The sequence below is a fragment of the Paralichthys olivaceus genome, chromosome 14 (genome assembly GCF_024713975.1).
Source record: "Paralichthys olivaceus isolate ysfri-2021 chromosome 14, ASM2471397v2, whole genome shotgun sequence".
NCBI classification, from domain to species: domain Eukaryota; kingdom Metazoa; phylum Chordata; class Actinopteri; order Pleuronectiformes; family Paralichthyidae; genus Paralichthys; species Paralichthys olivaceus.
The window spans coordinates 10,264,019-10,285,594 of NC_091106.1; the positions used below are offsets into that span (position 1 = coordinate 10,264,019).

General features: G+C 40.3%; 2 protein-coding genes across 3 annotated transcripts; one reads left to right on the forward strand and one right to left on the reverse strand.

Annotated features, from left to right (window-relative positions):
- Positions 1-505: 505 nt before the first annotated feature.
- On the reverse strand, positions 506-13,098 carry sft2d1 (SFT2 domain containing 1). Its single transcript, XM_020086643.2, has 8 exons — positions 12,757-13,098; positions 12,143-12,229; positions 10,729-10,811; positions 7,787-7,868; positions 7,012-7,047; positions 6,859-6,917; positions 3,956-3,985; positions 506-1,047 (listed from the first exon to the last, which is right to left on the reverse strand). The coding sequence occupies exons 1-8, from the start codon at positions 12,820-12,822 to the stop codon at positions 1,005-1,007; spliced, it is 486 nt and encodes a 161-aa protein (XP_019942202.1). The 5' UTR covers positions 12,823-13,098; the 3' UTR covers positions 506-1,004.
- lhcgr (luteinizing hormone/choriogonadotropin receptor) lies at positions 12,961-20,864 on the forward strand. Of its 2 annotated transcripts, XM_069539081.1 has the most exons (13): positions 12,961-13,100; positions 13,772-13,826; positions 15,058-15,682; positions 16,854-16,925; positions 17,349-17,423; positions 17,501-17,575; positions 17,719-17,793; positions 17,883-17,960; positions 18,051-18,119; positions 18,219-18,293; positions 18,543-18,728; positions 19,374-19,442; positions 19,553-20,864. In XM_069539081.1, the coding sequence occupies exons 3-13, from the start codon at positions 15,267-15,269 to the stop codon at positions 20,715-20,717; spliced, it is 2,355 nt and encodes a 784-aa protein (XP_069395182.1). In that variant the 5' UTR covers positions 12,961-13,100; positions 13,772-13,826; positions 15,058-15,266; the 3' UTR covers positions 20,718-20,864. The 2 variants fall into 2 exon arrangements, with proteins under 2 accessions (XP_069395182.1, XP_019952217.2); XM_020096658.2 differs by lacking the exons at positions 12,961-13,100; positions 13,772-13,826 and having other exon boundaries at positions 14,797-15,682.
- The last annotated feature ends 712 nt before the right edge of the window (positions 20,865-21,576 follow it).

The following is a 21,576-nucleotide window of genomic DNA, read 5'->3' on the forward strand; positions in this document are numbered from 1 at the left end:
AGACATACAACAAAGCATTCCTTCTCATCAGGATAATGTGAACATCTGCACCACAGACGGGGGGTAGACAAAGGTTATGAATCTTCCGGAGGAGAGGTTGTCATGACAACCGCATCCTCAAAGGCTATACGCCATCGTGCCACAGTAATGTGGGGGACCCGATACAAGCTATACTGGGTTATTAGGTCACGTCAAGATCACAATGCTCAGGAAAGCGTAATTAACTGGGTCATCGCTACATCTGGCAGGAAATCAAATTTAAAAATGAGGAGCTATTTTAATGTAATTTGCTGGGTGGGGGGTGGCGATGGGGGGCAGGTGTATTAAAATGCACATTGAAGACTAACAGATTAGACAGGAGCGGTGGCTTTTTTTTAATCTCTTTAACTGAAGAGAAAAAACATTAAATGAGCAGCAGATATCATACAGCCCAGTGCATCATCAGTGGAGCAGAGCCTCAGGGAAAATGATCATATATAAACAAGGAATAGCACGTGAGAGCCTATTTATACATCAGTGTCTCAGAGGAAACAGAAAGACAATGTGCTTTAATGATGATTATGTGGCAGAAGTTATTACATTCTTTAAAAATCCAAAAATGAAATAGAAGTTCACACTGTAAAAGATGTAAATATGTATGGTTGGTCAATATGTCAACAGATCTGTGTACACACAATGTTAAGGCACTTGTGTTGCAAATTACAATGTATAGAAAAATCTTAATCATTTCCCTGCATAGAATGGTATAAAATTCTCAGAAAATATAGGAATATATATTAAGCATTAAAGGCACTAATTTCTCTCAAATCAAGGGCAGAAGACTGATAACCTTCTAATAATTGTTGTATATGAACTTTGGGTAGTTCTAAAACTAAGGGAAAATTCACAGCATGAAATAGCCACAGTAAAAATTTGGAGATAAAGTGCATAAACAAGATGGATTTATATTACACAGAGCAACTGTTTTTGCAGTTTGCATATTAGGACCAGTCTTCAAAAGGAAATCATGAACCCAGACAAGTTGTGAAGCATTTCATCACAGCATCCCTGTGGAAAAAAGAAAAAGTGGAGAAAATGTTTAGAACAAATTGCAGCATTATAACCAATGAAATCAAGAAAAATATAAGAAAAAGGATGGTTGGGGAGGTTGAGTATTAATCTAAAATTATCCAGGAAAAAATATAACTAGTGGAGGCTAAATGTGGTCATGCATGTAAAATTAAAAGAGACAAAAAAGCCATATTCCCTCTTTGTTACGATGATTTGGGTGGGGCTCGTCATGAATAAGTGAGTGCTTTGGTGGGGGAAGCACCACATGTTCAGAGTGATGGGGAGCTCTCCCTCTCCAGGTAGTCTGTGCTGAGGGATGATGCAATAGGAGCAATTGTCATGGCAACCGCGGACCGATGCCTGCTCTCTTGTTTCCCTTCACACCGTGTGCTCTTGCCATCAGTGTGTTGCTATGCAGACTTCGCTTGCAGCCACAGTCAAATTTCTGTGGAGGAGGTGTGAAGCCCGTCAAGGTTAAAAGGAGAAGTGGTGGTGGAGGGGTGTAGCCTGAGATGGTGGAGGAGGGGAGGTCGGTGAACGGACAGGAGACTGGCTCCTTCCGACGCTCTAGTTTAGCCCCTCCAGCGTTTAAATCACTCAGCACCAGAATCCTCACATTGTCCTGCAATACAGCACGCAGGTTTTTTTTGTTCTTTTATATAATCACTGGAGGTTTGATGCTATTTTTGCTTCCCCCACCAAAAAAGCTGCATGAATAAACGATCAGTCTCTGAGACTTTTCCCCCAGTTCAGATTAAATATCAGAGAAACAGCAGCTTTAAAGGAGTGTGGGAAGTGCACATGCAGCAGGTTTTAGTACCTCAGGTCTGGCATGGGTATGAGAGGTTATAAATAGGCAACAAGGTAAAATACATTAAAGGATCAAGTCAATGGGCCATGTGGTGTTGTGACCCGCCAGGTATCACAGTTTCTCTGACCACAGACAGGGATGAGAGGTGTCTAATGCTTTTTTATGTGTCACCCAAGAAATAAAGGCCTTGGCGCTGTCCCAACATGGCAAACAAAAGAGAGCTAAACGATAAAATCTAAATTAAATGAAAAATGGATTAAAGTAAGAAGCTTAAAAGGAGAAGAGGATAATATGTTGAAAATAAATGAAGAAATATAATAACAAAGCACCAACAAAACAAATAACTGGGATTTCAATAGTCAGCCCCAGAAACTAGCAGTCAAATTTACATTTCTCCATAGGAATTTGGTTTTTGAAGAGTGAACAGGGAAAAGGTCTTTGTCTCGGCTTTGTGTTGTCGTTAGCGTTTGTGTTGGGGGAGGGGTTGCTCTGGGGTGTTATAGTATGTCTCTCAGCTGTCAGAATGGATTATAGGGTTGCCCAAATACACAAGGCACTTTGTGGGGGCTGCACGGGGGCTCGGGACCTCTCACCAAATGAGTCATAACCCTGCTTACAGCTGGACTGACAAAACAACATCACACCTCGTACTTGGTTTGAGGAAAACACTGAGGTGGTAGTCCTTATGGGACAATTGGAGAAGTCAATACCTGAGCATAGGGGTTTTTTTTTAACCCCACCATGGAGGTTATGTTTCCATCTGTGTTTGCATGTTTGTGTGTCTGTTAGCAAGAGTACCAAAAAATCTCTTGACGAAAATTTGGTGGAAGGATGCAGTATGGGTCAGGGAAGAAACTCTCAAATTTTGGTGCAGATGCAGGAGTTTATCCCCTGCTTTCTTTTGAAACATTTTCAAATAAAGCATTTTTAGGGCACTGATGTTCATTAGAGCTAGTGAATTTAAATGTGGCTTCATAAGAGGACTGTTGTGCCTTGGCGGGGGTAAGCACTGTACCATGTGCAATTATAGTCTTTTATTTAAAATTCTGTGGTACACTCTAAAGAAATTACAAAACCAATACCTGCATTTTTTCAAGGTTATCTGGTTCTAAACTGTGTATGATCCAAACCAAGTGACCTGTGAGGAACACAATTTTTTATTCTGGTATTTTTTGGCACCACAACATATTGGAGTTTAGTTTCTGTATTGTGCCTATGAAGCTTAACATAAGCCTTTCAACAACTAATATAAAAGCTTCATGGGGGGGGGGAGAGAGAGAGAGATTTCCTTTAGATATTATGGATAAAGCAAATAATATCACAGCGCTTCAGCGCAGAGTGAGAAACAACAAGCTGCCATTTGTTTGACGCAGAGCCTGCACTAGTCGTAGGGGGGGATTACAGCCATATGGTGGAGGCAAACAGTGTTGGGAGGTAAATAAAAACATGTTTTCATTGAAGAGTCGCCGATGGTTTGCCCTCATGTTTTCTGTGTGAGGCGACACAGTGGCATTAGTATGCAGCACATTACCAAGACATAAATGTTAGGTAAATTATTTAAGATTTCATTGACAGCAATTGGTTTCTTGGATGGCTCATTTACATAATCATATTTAAAGTGCATGGAAAATATTGTTGCCTAATTCATGCAGGTGTAGCCACATGTCAACAACTGCCCTACGCCGACGTAATATTTAATCAAGCTAATAGTTAATATTAGCTCAACGTGAGGATGAGATTCTCAGGCTCACCCTGAATCCTGTGTAAACAGAGAGTCTGGTAAAAACATAACATATTATTTAATGGTCCACTCGCCGACTGACGCAGTAACCCACCAAGAATTGTTCTGGCATGTCCGATGGCCGTTCTGATGGTGGCACGGGGGGAAGGGACCAAAGAGTGTAAAATCTTGTGAGGGACACTAAAATATTCTGCTAATACGCAGCCTCCTATTTGTTTCGAGTTTGGATTTGACAGTTGGCAAACACAATGCTGCTTTAAATCAGAAAGCAACATAACCAAATGAACATGAGATAAAGGACATATTCATTATCTGAGGTAAATGCAGACAAAACATAAATCATCTTGTCTTACCTTGCAAATGGAATGTAAGAGATGCTATACCTGAAAGAGAAAATTCAAAACATAATTGTTAGTGTTAAAGGCAACTTACAGTATTATTATTCTGTATTATGAAGCTGAGCAGGTTAAACAAAGGCTTAAGAAAATTTTAAAATACACTTACATTAGTATTATTTGGTTTCTCAGTTGAATAATATTTTATTCAGCGTATCCACTTCAATTAAATATTTACAAGACACCATTATTTGGCTGCACTGTTACATAGATAGTCCATCACTATGGATCCATTTTTCTGTAATTCAACATGACATATCTGGTATCATTAGAAATTCCAGGATGTTAACTTGAAATGAGTTTCAGTCTGTTATGATAATGCTTGTCTGTATTATGGGATGATGTGACGTCTGTGAGATTAAAAGCGGAAAAAAACCCCTCCCTCCACATAGAAAGAAGTCTCCAACATAGATTGAGGACTTTGCTATTTCATGAGCAACAAACCAAAATGTAAAATGTGTTTAATGCTCCACCAGGCAGTAAATCATTGGACTGAAGGGTCTCTGATGTTGCTCAGTGAGGAGATTAACCAAACATGATGAAGAATGAAGTGGACAGACTGTAGACAGACACCGTGTCTAATACAAACGATAATCTGTATCGTAGTCGCAACTTAAGTTTAGCTTTAAAAAGCCCCTGATCAGACACATGATGTATTTGAAATATGTGAGGAATGTTGGTGCAGCAGTTGAATTATTAACTACAGCCCAAGACTGAGCATGACTGTCATCTTAATCGAACAGCGGTTAACAGGAAACCTTCATCTGTTCCTTCTGAGTCAATTAAGTACGGTAAACACTTTAAGTTCATGTTCTGTCTAGACAAAGTAACCTCAACAAGAAAAATCAAACACAATGTTTTGTTATTAAATGTCCTACTGTCTGCCATGCTCTATACACTCATCTAGTATCAACCAGTTGAGTCTCAGTGTCATATGGTGCCTTGACAGAATTAAACCTGAGGACTGGACTTTGCCCACCACTCTAGCCTGTATTATACAGAGATCCTGCTACATAGAAGACCCCTTGTTATGTCACCTTTACCTGTTTGCATTGAACCCGACAATCCAACATACTGCTGTATGATTTCAGATAGCATGTTGGTGTTGTGACAAAGTCTGTTTCCCCATTGATCTGTTTCCTTTAACCTTATCATAATCACTAAGATGGAGGCAACAACACAATTGAGGAAACAGAATTAAACACAACGCTGGCTTGTTCGGTTCAGTGTAAACGAGTAAAGGCGGCATAATGAGGCATCTTCATAACAGGAATGAAGGCAGATAAAAGGGAGATAGAAGAACTTATTTCATTACGTTTTTGTATGCTTTACACAGGCTGTATAAAAAAGGTTTGAATATGGGTCGATGGCTTATAACAGAACAACCTTCACACAGACGTGGGAACGCACTATGCCCCCGGTCTGTTATGAATGAGTCTGGGATGTGTGACTTGTGGTTGCCATGGCGAAGCCTCTGAGAACGCAGGCAGGGCGGAAATGAATGTACATGTAGGTGCAAAAGCAGCGTCGTCAGTGACAGTCTTGCTCACTGATGCACTGAAACTGTCCGTTCCTTGGAATCTCTACTGTTTGCGTTTCCAGGCACATTCACTCACTTAAACGCTTTTGTAACTGCTGTGCAAATATGCTTAAATTCATGAACATACAAGTGCCAACATGCACATGCACATCACTCACAGGTCTCATTATTCACTGCTGTGCTGCAACTTAACCCCACTGACCCCATTATTTTACGCGCTTTAGTCTAAGTCAGGTGGTCAAAAAGACTAATTTAAAACAGTTTAAAAGTAGTGTGGACAGCAACCAATAGTTCAGATTTTTAATATTCCATAATTGTTTTATCTGAAAAAAGTCACACAATGGACAGAAATGACAATCAGAGATAAAGGTCATGTGTTGTCTTGTCCCACCGACAAACCAAAACCCTAAGATACAGCTTGCATCTATCTATCTTCTAATTGTAGAAATCTCTCTGTCTGTAAGTGGAATGCATATCTCAAGAACTGTTCATCTTATCAGCTTCACAATTGGCATGCATATTTTTAAGGACCAAAAGAAGTGCAGTGTTGAGTTTGGTGCGATTTGAACATGCGTCAATATAAATTTCATGAACAGGTGACAAGCGCTCTGGTCTAATCTATGTAGAACTTAAGCACTTACTGAACTCTCTTCTACACATTTATATATTGATACAAGTTCAGGCTTGCATTTGTATATTTTCACTGGACCATTTATCTGTGGATTTAGTGGTGGTAATGACCACAGAAAGAGCTGCATTAACAGCACAAGTAGGACGACATTAATTTCTGGCAATAAATCTAAAGGCCAAAAATATATCGACCTACTATGGCACCTGGCATGACCTACCTACCAGTTTTATCACAACACCACAAACCTATCTGAAGCACACATCACTGACTGATCAGAGGAAATGATTTTTTTGAAATCATATTCTATCATATGAGATTCTTATTATCAACATATTAAACTTATATGATATGACATTTACTCTGTATAGTCTTGAGTTAAAAATATGAATTTCCCCTCAAACAAAGGGGATTTCAGGTTACGTTTGGTTGAATGTGCAGTGTGACAATGACTGTATAAGTAGAACCTTGTATAGTACTGTCGTGCACATGTCAAAGGGAGTAAGGCAGATTAAAGCATCAGCAGTGTGATTATCTCAACTCATGAGCATTTAATACGAGCCAAAGCAGCTGGAGCAAAGTTCTCCATCACGGAAGGACTACTGTATCTGAGTAGGTGTGAGTGATGAGTCAATTAATCAACAGCTGAAGTACAGTACAGCAGAGAGATGGCTCAGAGACACACACACTTACCACGTCATTGCCAAAAACTGCATAATACAGAAGATGATAGCCAGCCCCTTTTTGTGCCACTGTAAAATAAAACAGCGGTTATTCTGGTATTTTAACACACTGCATTAAAACAATGATGAATATATAGTTACAAGCAATGTATTATCTTCTTACCCAAAACACTGCACAAAGAGTTAAGACAAGGCAGAGCTGGTGGAAGAAGAAAGGAAATGTTACAGTATGGTTTTAGGTTGTCTACGATCCCACATTTGACAGTAATTGTAAGAGTCTCAGCCAATGTGTTGACAGAAAACTACAAGTGTCGAGATAAGTCACTTTATCGTCCCAATCCTTTAAGACCTGAAGGTGAAGAGTAACAGACATTTAACTGAACCTGGCCTTTTAATACAGTCGGTCCTTTTAAGGGAAGGTGAAGGCAAATTCACCGTAAATAAAATGTCACCCGCTAGGGGGTGTAGCTGTGTGTTTGTGTGGTTATAGCCGAATCCTCGCTTTTTCTTCCGTAAAGTAAACAACAGTAAACAATGGCGACCGAGGTGCAGCAGCTGTATTTGTTGTTGGAGCTCATTAATATTGAAGAACAAATGCTCATATTGCAAATGTTGAAGCGCAGGCGACAGAGAAGACGTTTGCGGAGGTGGTTTTTACGACGAGGAAGAAAGACCGGAAAAGCAACTGCCGGAACTTACGTTCTGAGCGGACCAATCACAGCGCTTGCGGTCCGCGTCAACGCGTCGTGTAGTTAGGATTTTTTGGAGGCGCGCGTCAGGCTACGGTGTAGGGGTCCGCGTCGACGCGACGCAGAAGCATAAACTAGGCTTTACAGTAAAGTCAGATACTTCTCAACATAAACTTAAAGATGTATAAATATCCACTGATGTATAATAAGATTTTAAAGTGACAGTAAAACACAAAAAACAGTATTTACCAGCATAACAATGGTGGCTATCAGTCGTGTTGGTTCAAACATGCGCTTCAGCTGTTTCAGTGGTCCCATCAGGAAGCAGGTGCTTTAGAAGAACAAAAAACATGTGGTTGTGTGTGAGCCTTTTGACACATCATTAAAAATTATAGCCCAGGAATTTGTGAGAGATATTACAATGTCGATACAAGCATCAGAAACCTCTCTGATACTGCGGAAAATGCCAGGTTAGGCATCGGTTATTACACAAATCTATGTAATGCTTCAATACAAGGTTCTCAAAGTATATCTGGTTAAACCACATAACACTGCAATTTTCTTTTCCTGGAAATCACTTCTTCTACTGCTACAGCCAAGTATGGAGAAGTTGGCTCCTTTAGTTTAGGGTTAGTAAGAACTAACTTGTCAGCATTTACACAAAATGGCAACATGTACCATGTGCAAGATTTCAGCTTCAAGATTGGCACTACTTAAAGGTTCAGTGTGTAAGATTTAGGTGAAAGGGATCTATTGGCAGCAATTCAATATAAAATAATCCTAGTAATGTTTTCACCAGTGTGTTTCATCTCAATTGTATGAATTGTTTTCTTTAACTTCGAATGGGCCCTTCATATTTAAATCAGGAGCAGGTCCTCTCTACGGAGGCTGCAATGTTTTTACAGTGGCCCAGACTGGACAAACTAAACTTAACTTTTACGACAACTGAAGGCTACCACTGGTTCTCTTTCATGATTAGAAGGGGAGGGTGAGGGGTATTCAGCTGCAATATGCAACTTCACCACTAGATGTCACTAAATTCTACACACTGAACCTTTAAAAGTCTTATTTTTATCAGCTATTTCATAAATATTCCTAGATTTATATTTTTGAGAAATGACTGTCAAACTAGACAATAAACTCAGCTCTATGGCATTCGTTCTCTGTATGTATTTGAGCCAGGCCACTTTTTTTGTCACATATACAAGGTTTTCATACATTATAACAAACGTCGTCACCCTTGTCAGCTATAACAATCATTGTTCACAAAACTCGATATCTGGGGTCAGATATTATGTATATACATATTATCATTAGAGAATAAATAACCTCATCATCTAGGTGGATTTCAGAATATTAATTTACAGTATGTGTATACACACTGACACAAACACAATCAAATCTCTGCTGAGCACGGAGTTGTCTGGCCTGCATAATGGATTTTACACTACATGTTGCAGTTATTAGGAGGGGTAAATATTTCATGGCCGACGCCACAATGACACATTTAAAACCTCCTACATGATGCATGTATGACGTCAAGTAACTGTAACAACACAAAGGCTTTCCCCGCTGATGAGGCACAAAGCTCTGAGGCGCTGTGTGGGTAGAGGGAGTCTGCGGAGTGTCACATCTGTTAGATGAGACACAAGAGTAGTGTACGTTGATGCAGGCTCTTTCTACTGGTCCACTGAGAGGGATGGCTGCTTTTTTCAACTCAGTGCGAGAGAGACACACACACACACACACACACAAATGCTGCTGCTGGCAATAGAGGGAAGGAAATCAGTCATCTGTATATGGTTGGTTGACCTGGGCTATGAGAGCAGAAGATGACCCTGTTTCTTGATGCATCGAAACTATCTTGACACATGATATCTGAAAACAGAGACCACCCTGTCTGAAAGCAGACTCTTCAGTGGTTCACTGTCTCTTAACCGTATCCAAGACGTCATGATTAGGGTTACACCTTGGATTATCTAGATTAAATCATTTATGATGTTTTAAAATCCAGTCAGGTGATGCTATCTAGTGAGGAAAACAGTCAAATCTTAATTAACCATTGTATTACAACAGCTATAGGGATAAGAAAGTGTTTAAATGTCAGTGTAGCACAAAGTCTGATCCTATAGAGCCTGGCTGCATAAATGGCGCTCTACAAAAAGGAAACTTTCAGACTGATTTTAGAATAAAAGCTTTATTATTCTAAAGACTGGCTTTGTGCAAATTACAATAATGTAAAAATAATAATTAGATGCCACCTGATATAATTTAGCTTATACACTTGTACAAAATACTTACATTAGTGAGCAAACACTGATCTTCTCATAGAGATTGCTGGCGAAACAAACGGTTAAGAGACAGCGACTGCTCTCCCCTGTGACCATTGTCTATTTATCCCAATGACTTTCACGCCACATATAATTGAGTGGAATTAATCTCATAATAATAATCAGGATAACAACATGCAATAATCTCCATATGTGATTTGAGTGCCTTTCCCTTCTGCATTAAATAGTGCAATCCCTGTTCAGAGATGAACATGTCTAAGTAGTTTCTGTGGTTCATGTAGGGATTAACAGTCTCTGCTTATTAGATAGAAAGGCAGCTGCACTTACACCATCTTCTAGTCTAAATGCAGTGAATGAGTACTGTCTATGTAGTCTGTGAGCGAGCCCAGTTTTACAACTAGATGGGTTATCACCCTTTTTATGTGACCTTTTTATGAAGCAGTCTTTATGTTTGGGTTTACTATGTAAATGTGATCACAAAGGCAGCAATTGAAGCTATAAAATAATGAACACTGATTTGTTTAAATCATTGAAATTATGATTTTAGCCATAAGCTGAGATGATGGATGCAATTGTTTGTCATCAATATATTATTATTATAATCAATACATCAGAATGAAAAACTCATGGTTCCTGAAGCAACAAGCTACAAACCCTGGACAAAAGGTGGTCAGACAGTAAATTACTAGAATGATTACTTGATGTTTCTTGTTAACATACAGCTTCAAAGCAAAACTTGGAGAAATGTGTATCCCTGCCAAAGATGACTTTAATAAGGTGTGTTGTTGCGTATTAATCTGCATTATTTGTTGTGATTCTGGCTGTGCCTCACACTGGTGAGTAATACTGTAAATAGCACCAAGTTAGAACTCAGACCAGCCAAACATCAGATGGACTTACCTGGCAAGAGCTGCGATATTCCCTATTGTGTAGAAGACAGCGAAAAGCTTGACTCCACCTGGAAGGAACAACAATGCTGAGCCCTGTTAAAACAAAAGAATCCATCAGCTACACATAAAAATGTCACCACACATTCACTAAGAGGTAACAGACAAATTAAACCTTAAATGAACTTAAATTAGTCTAAATAAAAATTAAAAGGGTTACATATTTCTTTATTTTGTGCTGTAAAAAAGGCATTCCTTTAGCTCTTCTATGGTCTTACTGAAACAAAACTAGATATTATGGGATCACCCTTGTGCTAAAATACCACAGGGCTGTGTTAAAGAATCAATGGCTTGATTATATTAAAATCCACAAACATGTCGACTAGATGAACAACTCTCAGGGGAGAGAGTGGTGACGCACTCTGAGTCACGTTTGAAAATGCGTGAAGGGAAGAGACACAATGAGTCTTTTAGATTATGAGTTGTTCAGTTGTTCAGATGCACAGAGATCTCCAGCAGGCCTCCACAGAGAACTTGTGTTGGGGTTTTGTCAGTGTGAATTACAACCACGTGCTGGCTTCAGTGCAAACAGCAAGCGACTTCCTGTCATCTCAACTGTAAGACTACAACCTGAACCTTTCTGTGACATAAAGCAGCTCCTATGTGTCAATGTTGCACAAGTGATGTGTCAATCACTTTCATCTGCAAGTCATGCAAGAAAACAAGAATCCGTCTTGATGGCAGTGGCTTCATTTTTATAGCTATTTAAAGGCAGTATTTATTCCTAGATTTATATATTTATATTCTTTTTCAGTTATGACAGTCAAACTAAATGATAAGTTCCATATATCCTACCCTGTATGCATTGGTTTTTCAAAAGCCAGGCCATACAACAATAGCCAATTTGAGAAATTAACTGCCAACTTTGCCTTTCACATATGAAGAATGCAGCAGGAGATTCTCTGGTCAACAGGTTCACAACAACACAAACATCTCCATCCATTGCATGGCAGAAAGGTTTTAAACACACCCACTCACTCCCTGTGAATTCTCCTGAGGATGTCCTAATGTGTTCTCACATCACGGATAATTCAGACAATCTCCGGAGCGGGCTGGAAGGAGAAACTCTGGATTAATTCCAGAGTCTCTCACTAGGAAGTCCTCACATACAACCCCTCTAGAGAATTTCAGGAGATTATCCAGAGTTCAGTGCGTGTTTGAACACAGCTAATGATAGCAATAATTACTTTTATACAGGATAAAATAAAATAATATTTGTATTGTTTGTTTTTTTTGCACTGGTATTGTATCGGTGTTCCCTATCGGCCAATATGCAAAAGCCAAGTATCAGAAATATTATCTGGAAGGGTAGCAGAATTGTATCGTAAAACATTCCTGCAAAGAGTTTTACAGGAAGAGACACTCACGAGTATTGAGCACAGGATGCCTCCAGCAAAGCATATGACAAACCATTTCACCCTGGTGCTGTAGCTGAGAGTGGAGGCATCAAGGACCTGGAGAGAACAATGAGAGGATGTCACAAGACCTGCACAAACACCAACGAGCTTCCTACACATGATTTACACCATGTTGGCTGGAGACAACCTACTACTACACCCAGCTACAGCGTGACCTCAGGACACAGGGCAGCATTGATTCAACTTAAAAATAACAAGTAGCACCATTTCACATAACAACACAACAAGGTCCAAGTCTTCACCTTACCTCGTTTCCTTCTCAGCGTGAACGCGTGTAAAAGAAATTACAAATAAACAAGCAAAAACGTTTCATTAAATCATACACAAGAACGTGACAGCTAGCTTAAAACGGACAGCTAGCTCACTGTCAACTGTCGTTAAGTGACAATGTAACTGGCAGAGAACAGATAGAAGGAAGTAAAACAACAGAAACACTAATGTCAGACACACACACAGGAACTGTGAGTGTAAGCTGGGTTAAAGACACAAACACAGAGCTGGTTTTTATGAAGTTTTCTCCATTGGCACGACGTTAGCATTGGAGGCTGTCGTCCAGGCGCTACCTGAGCGGTGAGACCCAGCTCCTCGTTGTCCTCTCGGCCGCTCAGCACTCGACGAAGTTTGTCCATCGCTGGAGGGAAACAGTTCAGAGAACAGCGGGCTCGGGTTGATCTTCTGTGACTTTACTCGCTGTTCGTCCGCTCATCTACAACTTCACACCGCAGCAGTTACCAGCAGCCACTCTGACTTCCTGTACGACGCTTTTCTGTCAGAGCTGACCCGGGATCGGTTTGTCCGCGCCCACAGGTTGAGTTAACTCTGCGGAGCAACGTCGCACACTGACCGCAGATCAGCGCAGGAGGGAGACGTAACCGTCGTGCTGCCTTTCAGTGCTGTCGGAAATAATGTAATTACGAAACTACAACCAAAAGTAATTTTGTATGTGACAGTCTTACAATAATCAATCTAATTCATTTGGAAAATAAACACCGATTTTTTTTTATCTATATGAACCAGTCGGACACACTAAAAATATTTCACACATTTCTGTTAGACTGATAAGGGAAATAGCTATAACGTTTTCACTGGTATTATGTTTCAGTTTGTAAACTGACTGAAATCTGATTGTCCCCTGAAGTGCTCCTATCCGTAGTAGTAGTAGAAGTAGTAGTAGTAGTACTATTGCTATTAGTTATCAATGCTGAATGTGTGTGCTTCTACAAAATGTGCTTGAACAAGGCACGGATAGATAGATAGATAGATAGATAGATAGATAGATAGATAGATAGATAGATAGATAGATAGATAGATAGATAGATAGATAGATAGGTATACATACTACATATGTAAAGATATAAGATCAAAACAATACAAATTATAAAGACTATGTTTGAGAATTACTTAAACGTGCACCTCACTGAATCCGGAGCTGTGCACAGATGCTGGACATATAATTGGCCCCTTTGTGTATGTAATTGTGGCCCCTTCATGTCCCCTGATTTAGAAAAATCCTAGATCCGCCACTGCTTCAAATCTCCAAACGTGACCTCTTGTTTATGCTCTCTGCTTGTCTGTCAGTTTGTCGCCACCCAGTGGAAAGAAGATGACCCGACAGGCGTGTCAGTACAGTAGGGTATTTAACTACACTACGTTCTCCTGACATGGCTTCTTTTTCCACACAAGTTATGTCTCTCTTTTTTTCACAAATAGTTAAATAAATAACTTTTTAAGTTTGCAGATGTGGGCTGAATAATTGATGTTTCAGTATATGTGGATGCCATCAAATATTACACACGTCTTAGTGTTACCTGAGGCCTTCATCAGCACTTTAAATCTTCACCTTCTAGAATTAAATGTGATATAAAGTCTAGTGTGTCAAGGCTGTACAATGCTGCCTTGACTTAATCAGCAGAACAACTGGTGCCACACATGATACAGCGAGGGGTGATATGTCACTCTGTCCTCTTGAGGGACACAGTCATTGACGTGCAGCTTTTTATGTGTATGTCAGCAGAAGTCTTTATTTTAATTAGCCTTAAGCCCAGAGCACTTTATGACAAGAGGGTGAGCCAACACAATTGGGAGGAAAGGGTGGCACTGAAAACGCACGCACACTAAATCCTTTGCCAGTAGAGGAGGATGCTGGTTAGTCGGAAAAATGATCACCTGACTATTTTCAATGTCGAGTGATACTTGACATTGAAAATAGATAAAATGTTTTTTTTTACATTAATTACTTTAGTAACAAAAGGCAGAAGCTGACATCTAAATATTTACAAGTTATTGAGGAACATATGTAGTCACAATAGTCAAATAAAAGTAAGATAGCAGCTCACTGGAATATCCAAATATTATCCCCTTGGATTTTTTTACTCAACAATTAAATCTCAGCCTGCCAATAGAATGAAATATATTACATATCTGAAAAATGTATTCCTCCAATAAAACGTAATTTTTAAACAGCTAAATGATCCCTGACTTTATAAGCAGATGACATCCCTCAGATAAAAAGAGTCTGGGACATTATCACAGTTTTGCCCTTCAACTTAATGTCAGTCAAGTTTTAGTAAACCTTAGTTCAGTTCAGCTCTAGCACACTTTTAGAGACCGAGCCAATAAGGTAAAGTGCACATATATGAATAGTCCATATGTCACATTAAAGTGGGGATGAGGAAGTCAAAATTTTGGGATGAACCCAGATTATTACCACTGTACAAACACTTTACACTGATTATGTTCATAATTTGCCTTGTTATCACTGGAGCACTGTATATGAAGAAACATTGCTTTATATCCTTTTCTGTACTTTTTCTGATGATTATCCTGCTTGTTGTTTCTGTGTCTCTGTGCTAAACTATTGTCAGGACTAAGTATCATCAGACTGAGCCGTCCAGATTTTTGAAAGTCCAGACTCAATATGCAGGCCTCCACAAATCCAGGGCTGCAGATCTGAGAGGGATAACTGCCACTGCCCAGATATACTTCTATATCCTTCTATTCTAACAAATAAATGCATTCCTGTTACTGCCTCTTATAAAACAGCATTTGGCTATAAGTCATATCCGACTACCAAATGACAAAAACAACCCTCAACAACATCTGGCTTTTAACTAACTGTTCCTCACTTTCCTGTGACTCAAGCATAAAGCTCACTCAACATGCGTCAGTTGATAAGAAGGTGGCAGAGACGTCAAAGGTCTACTGCAGCTACAAAGAGCCAGAGAGGCTGCAGGGAAGAGCCACACATCTAAACGCTCAGTCCCTGGTGGAAACGTCCAGTTGCAGTATAGTGGACGTATTTGAGACAGCAGCAACAATGCATACTCCTCCGCCAGTGCGCTTGTTCCTGGCTGTTTTACTCTTCTACGGACACAGGGGTGCGTCGGCGTTCTTGTGTCCGAGGATCTGCCGCTGCCATTCCAACACGATCAGATGCAACAACGTGACCGAAGCCTCCGCTGTGATGACGGGACACAGACACAAAAGGCTGTAAGTTCCCAAAACTGTCATGGTTTTACCAACAGTACAGGCTGAGAGGGAGTGCGTGCATGTTTATTGAAGGGTGATCAATGACTGATAACTGACCAGCCTAATGCTTGATACTATAATTATAACAACTAGAATACATGTATTTATTTATTTTAATTTTTTTTATGTCACCAAGTCTATCCCGTGCGTAATTACGCACGGAGCAAAGATCCACTTGAAACGCACTCTCTTGGTTTCACGTAGTAATGAGTTAAAGTTAAACACTGAATTTAAATTTAAATGAAACAATATGCAACATTAAAAATTCATCATATTTATGTCATCTTGGATCCAATATATTGTAAGACTGTTAGTTAGAAAGTTATTTGAACAGTGAACAGTCAACAGGTTGATTAGTTGGTCAGCCTCCTCTGATTTTCAAATGAAAAGATTTGTTACTGTTTTGATAGATAATTTGATTGTAGATTGGCTGCCAAACCTCTGCCATTTTGACAATAATACAATTCTATGCATTTGTAGCCTCGGTAGGAAGAGTAATTTACTGGCGGTATCCTGACATGAATCAAAATAAATCTTATCAGACATACCTTGGCATTAACATGCATGTAGTTTAAACATAGTGCAAAAACCTTTAACATGCAGCCTTTCTTTTAGCAACTCAAACAAATTTCCACTGGTGTTTGGACATTATTCAATTCCCTGTTTTAATTCACAATAAAAGATTGCGGACAGACCTGTGGTGCAGACTGAAAGACAGCAACATCTGACTAATGTTTGTATTTCCTTTATATCTTGTATAAGCTCCACACTTGAATGAGGGCCCTGCATGTGAAGAAAATGTCAAGTTATTCTTGTACAGTTTAACACGGCAGTGTATCCTCTCCGTCTGTAAAGAGTCTCTGGGAAATTAGAGCTCTGCACTTACAGAGTTCACCAGACTGTCACTTTCACCTTGAAGGTGGAGAAACTTTACCTCTCCTCTGGTAAATCACAGAACCCTGAGTCTCTCCTGATAAGTGTTTTAGGCTAACATGAGACTAATAAACCTCCAACGCCCACTCACTCCAGGAACAAGTATAACCACTATTCTTTACTGACTTAAAATGTCTCACATTATCTTGGATATACTTGGAAGTTGCACTAAATTCACATTTGCTTATCCTCTTACCAGGTTTCTCTTTCACTGCTCTTTGCGCACGATTTCCAGCCATTCCTTTGAGGGTTTGAGAGGAGTCCAGAGGATGTAAGTATCTTTCTTGTGTTTTTCCCCCTTCTCTTTATTGTCCATTGAGATAGTCTCATAACCCTGGATTATCAGGTTTAAAACAATTCTTACATTTTGAACAAATATGAAAAATGAGGATCGGGAAAATAGCTGTTATGGTCACTGTTGATGCTTGTATTGAAACGTACTTGGAAGATTGAAGACACAGTGTTTCTCTAATATTGTTCCCTTTTGGCCAAGTCTCTCATGTAGAAGAGATTTTAATGTCAATGGTACTTGGTTAAATAAAGGATATGTATAATAAACATATACCATCACAAAGATTCAAAGAATAGGTTCCAGTGCACGTCCCCATCACGTCATGCTGTTTGAAGACCCTGCACACTGACAAGCCAAATGTCTGACTTTACTGTTTAAATGTTGTTTCTGCTGTGTACTCAGTGAGATTGCTCAGAGCGTAACCCTGGAAACCATCGAGACATTGGCGTTTAACAACCTTCCTAACGTCTCAGAAATGTAAGTCTCTCCTGTGATTATGGGAAATAACAAAAATGATGATTATTGTTGACTGATGATTTAATTTTGCCTTGCAGCCTAATCCAGAACACAAAGAATCTGATGCACATTGGCAGACGGACCTTTAACAATCTTCCCAAGTTACATTACCTGTGAGAGACAAGCTGAATTTATATAAAATTTAAGATTTAAAAGAATTGTTTCTCATTGTATTAAGCACAGCTGAAGCAAGTCATTTCCATTTGTTTTTTTTAATCGAAGGGAAACCAATATGATTTCTGTTTCCCTTTAATAGGAGCATATCAAACACTGGGATCACACTTTTCCCTGACATCACTTCTATCCATTCTCTTGAATCAGAGTTCATCTTGTAAGTAAATCTGTTGCGGAAGTCACGACAAATGGAAAATCAAAATGCATGTCAACATGAACACATCACATTGCTGTTTGCTACTGCAGGGATATCTGTGACAACCTGCATGTACTGGAAATACCTCCAAACGCTTTCATTGGAATGATTAAGGAATATGTTACAATGTGAGTGATTCAAGAGAACGCTTTAAGCGATAAATGTTTGTCAATGAGGTGATTATTCACATTTATTCATAACCTTGTGACTGATTCCAGGAACCTGTATAACAATGGCATCAGAGAAATACACGACCACGCCTTCAATGGGACAAAGATAAATAAACTGTAATTTCCTACATTAAATTGAGTTTTTTTGAATGAATGATTTCAGCCGTGTCTCCTCTTGCATCAGTAAACTTTCTTTCCTTCCCCTTTATTCTTTAGAATGTTAAAGAACAACCGAAACCTCAGAGTGATCCACAGAGATGCTTTCAAAGGAGCCACAGGCCCTGGAGTCTTGTAAGTGATATTCGTAAAACCTCTCAGGAGCCACTTAATGTGACATTTATTTGCCTCGATTTATTTGAGAAGGGAAAAGAGAAGATGTTTGTCAAATTAACCGTACAAACCATAGACATGCTGCAAGCCAAACGGGTGGATATGGTCATTTTGACTGTGCAATACAACCCTCACATACTGGCGCTTACATCCCTCTCTCCATGTGACTGCTCCATCATAATATTCTTGATGTACTCTGTTATGTCACAGGGACGTTTCAGCGACAGCTCTCACAAAGTTACCACCACAGGGGCTGGAGTCGGTCCTGGTGCTGTTGGCTCAGTCAGCGTACGCCTTGAAAAGTCTGCATCCTCTCCGGGGACTATGGAGCCTGCGAGAGGCCCACCTCACCTACAACAGTCACTGCTGCGCTCTGCTGAGCTGGGCTGCACAAAGGTGAATCACACTGATCATTGCACGGATCATCAAGGACTGATTTGTTCATGCATTATCTCAGCCTCACTGCGATTCACTACTTCAGTAACTAGAATGGCACTCAGAAGAGCGCATATCTAGGCCTAACGTCCATCATTTATAACGCTTGTCCTTAAGGGTGGTGGGGGGGACACACACTCCCACGGAGACGCAAGGAGAACATGCAAACTCCACAAAGAAAACCGGGAACATTGCTACTGCACCAGTTCCAATCACCTCAGTCGAACTGCACCAAACTTCACACACTCATAGATATCACTTTCCTATGTGCCAGATCTTTTTGCTGATCCATGAATTCTTCCTTGTTACCAAACAGTGAAAATATTAAAAAATAGTTTCTCGTAATGTTAAAGAGAGTGAAACCACAAACCCTTTTGATTCGCCCCCAAATTTTGTGGGTTTGTTCCTGACCCATACCCCATCCTTCCACCAAGTGTTGTGGAAATCTGTTCTGTTTTTTGTCTCTAATTTTACTTCAGGTAAGAGGCAGGATTTTATTCAGAGAATGTTCTATCCTGCTTATTGAAGAAATCTACAATACGATAACTACTACAGTATCCCACACGTGTGTTCCCATGTCTGCATTATTTCTTTCCTTTGCTCCAGGGACTTTCCAGTTAATCCTTCCTGGACTAATGACTCTAAATACTGTGATGAGAGCGATCCATCAGCGAGGTAAAGAATCTTGTGCCTCATGCCTTTGTTCTAACTTGATCCTGAATTCTTCAGTCTAAGATTAACTAATCAGTTTAATTTCCTCTCTTTGTCATCTCTCTTGAAAACAGGCTTCAGCGCGTGATCGGAGGTTCAGCCGATTCGACTCAAGCTTTCGATGAGCCCTTATTCTCAGATGTTGACCTGTTTCTCGATGATCCAGTTTCTGGGGATGTGAATTTCCTCTATCCAGAGCTGGACTTCTGTCAGACTCGACCAACTCTGGTTTGCACCCCTGAGGCAGACGCTTTCAATCCCTGCGAGGACATTGCCGGTTTCAGTTTTCTCAGAGTGGCTATTTGGTTTATCAACATACTGGCGATCACAGGGAACCTGACAGTGCTCGTGGTCTCGTTTACCAGTCGCAGCAAGATGATGGTCCCCCGCTTCCTCATGTGCCACCTGGCTTTTGCTGACCTCTGCATTGGGATCTACCTTCTGATGATAGCGACTGTAGACATCCGCACGTGTGGTTCCTACAGTCAACATGCGATTGAATGGCAGACGGGGCTGGGCTGCAGCGCCGCAGGCTTCTTGTCTGTGTTTGGCGGGGAGCTGTCAGTCTACACACTTTCCACCATTACACTGGAGCGCTGGCACACCATCACCAACGCTCTGCAGGTAGAGCGTCGCCTGGTGCTCACACAGGCAGCGAGCATAATGGCGGTCGGTTGGCTCATCTGTCTGGGGCTGGGAATGCTGCCCCTGATCGGTGTGAGCAGTTACACCAAAGTAAGCATGTGCTTACCCATGGATATAGAGACTCCTCTGGCTCAAGCCTTCATCATAATTATCCTACTCTTCAACGTGGGAGCCTTCGTTGTTGTGTGCGTCTGTTACGTGCTCCTCTACCTGGCCGTGAAGAACCCTGAATTTCCCGGAAGAAGCGCTGACACCAAGATCGCAAAGCGCATGGCCGTGCTCATCTTCACAGATTTTCTTTGCATGGCACCCATCTCTTTCTTTGCCATCTCTGCTGCCTTCAAAGTCCCCCTCATCACCGTGACTAACTCCAAGATCCTACTGGTCCTCTTCTTCCCCATCAATTCCTGTGCCAACCCTTTCCTCTACGCCATCTTCACCAAGGCTTTCAGAAAGGACGTGTATCGGCTCATGAGTGCCCTGGGCTGCTGCAAGAGCAAGGCCAGCGTTTATTGTATGAAGGCCTACTACTCGGAAAATTCAATCAAGATGGGACCCGAAAATAAAAGATCTCACACGGGAGGCGCCTGCTGATGTGCTGCGGTAGGGTTATGACCATACAGAAGAGGGCCAGCTCACCTATAACCAACAAGGCAACAAGAAACATACAACTGATTTTGACTGATAATGGGATAAGATGTGTTTTTCTTTTGATAATAAAATGTAATATAAGCATGAAAATTCTGGTATCTATGCTGTGGGAGTGGTTGCACAGGTCCATCTGATAACATGTATGAAGGCTCGGTTCATTTAAGTATCCCAGTGAGCCCTGAAATTGGTAAACGTGGGATGCAGCTATGATCAGTGGCTTTAATCCCAGGCTTTACTGCTTATCACGTGTCTAAATTTGTGCAGTGAACAAAAGCAAGGTGGACATCAATAAACACACAAAGGCTCCAGAAAAGCAACTACACGTACCTTGTGGTGGGAAAGAGAATTTGCCTAAATGATCATCCCAATCATGTCTAAGTGGGTGATGCAGTGGAAACCATGACTTCCATGACCATCATTTACAAAACAATACAGTACAAAACAAAACCGTACAATACAACTTTATTTATCCTGAAGGCAATTAGTTTAGAGAGTAAGTAGTAAGTAGTAGTAAGAGAGGACAAGATACAGAAATGCCATAAAAACTTTCACAAACATAACAATAAAATAAAACACAGTAAAAGAGCTGTTTGGTTGCATCGAGCTAAACGTGCAATTTATTTAAAAGTAAAATATTAAATAGCCAAATAAAATATAGATATATCCTAAATAAAAGTAATTTAATCTCAGACCAGGTATTAATTTCTGTCAAATAAAATGTTTGTTTTGTTCAGATTTCAATTTAACAGCCATGATCAGTTTGGAGAAGCTCAATCCAAACTTGACCACGTGGTGGAGGAGT

Coding starts and splice junctions, on each gene's coding strand:
- sft2d1 (XM_020086643.2), bottom strand. CDS start 12,822: ATGGACAAACTTCGTCGAGTGCTGAGCGGCCGAGAGGACAACGAGGAG. Junction 10,812..12,142: donor GCATCCTGTGCTCAATACTC/GTGAGTGTCTCT, acceptor TTGTTTTAACAG/GGCTCAGCATTGTTGTTCCT. Junction 7,869..10,728: donor AATATCGCAGCTCTTGCCAG/GTAAGTCCATCT, acceptor GTTCTTCTAAAG/CACCTGCTTCCTGATGGGAC.
- lhcgr (XM_069539081.1), top strand. CDS start 15,267: ATGACAAAAACAACCCTCAACAACATCTGGCTTTTAACTAACTGTTCC. Junction 17,961..18,050: donor ATTAAGGAATATGTTACAAT/GTGAGTGATTCA, acceptor GACTGATTCCAG/GAACCTGTATAACAATGGCA. Junction 18,729..19,373: donor CTGAGCTGGGCTGCACAAAG/GTGAATCACACT, acceptor CCTTTGCTCCAG/GGACTTTCCAGTTAATCCTT.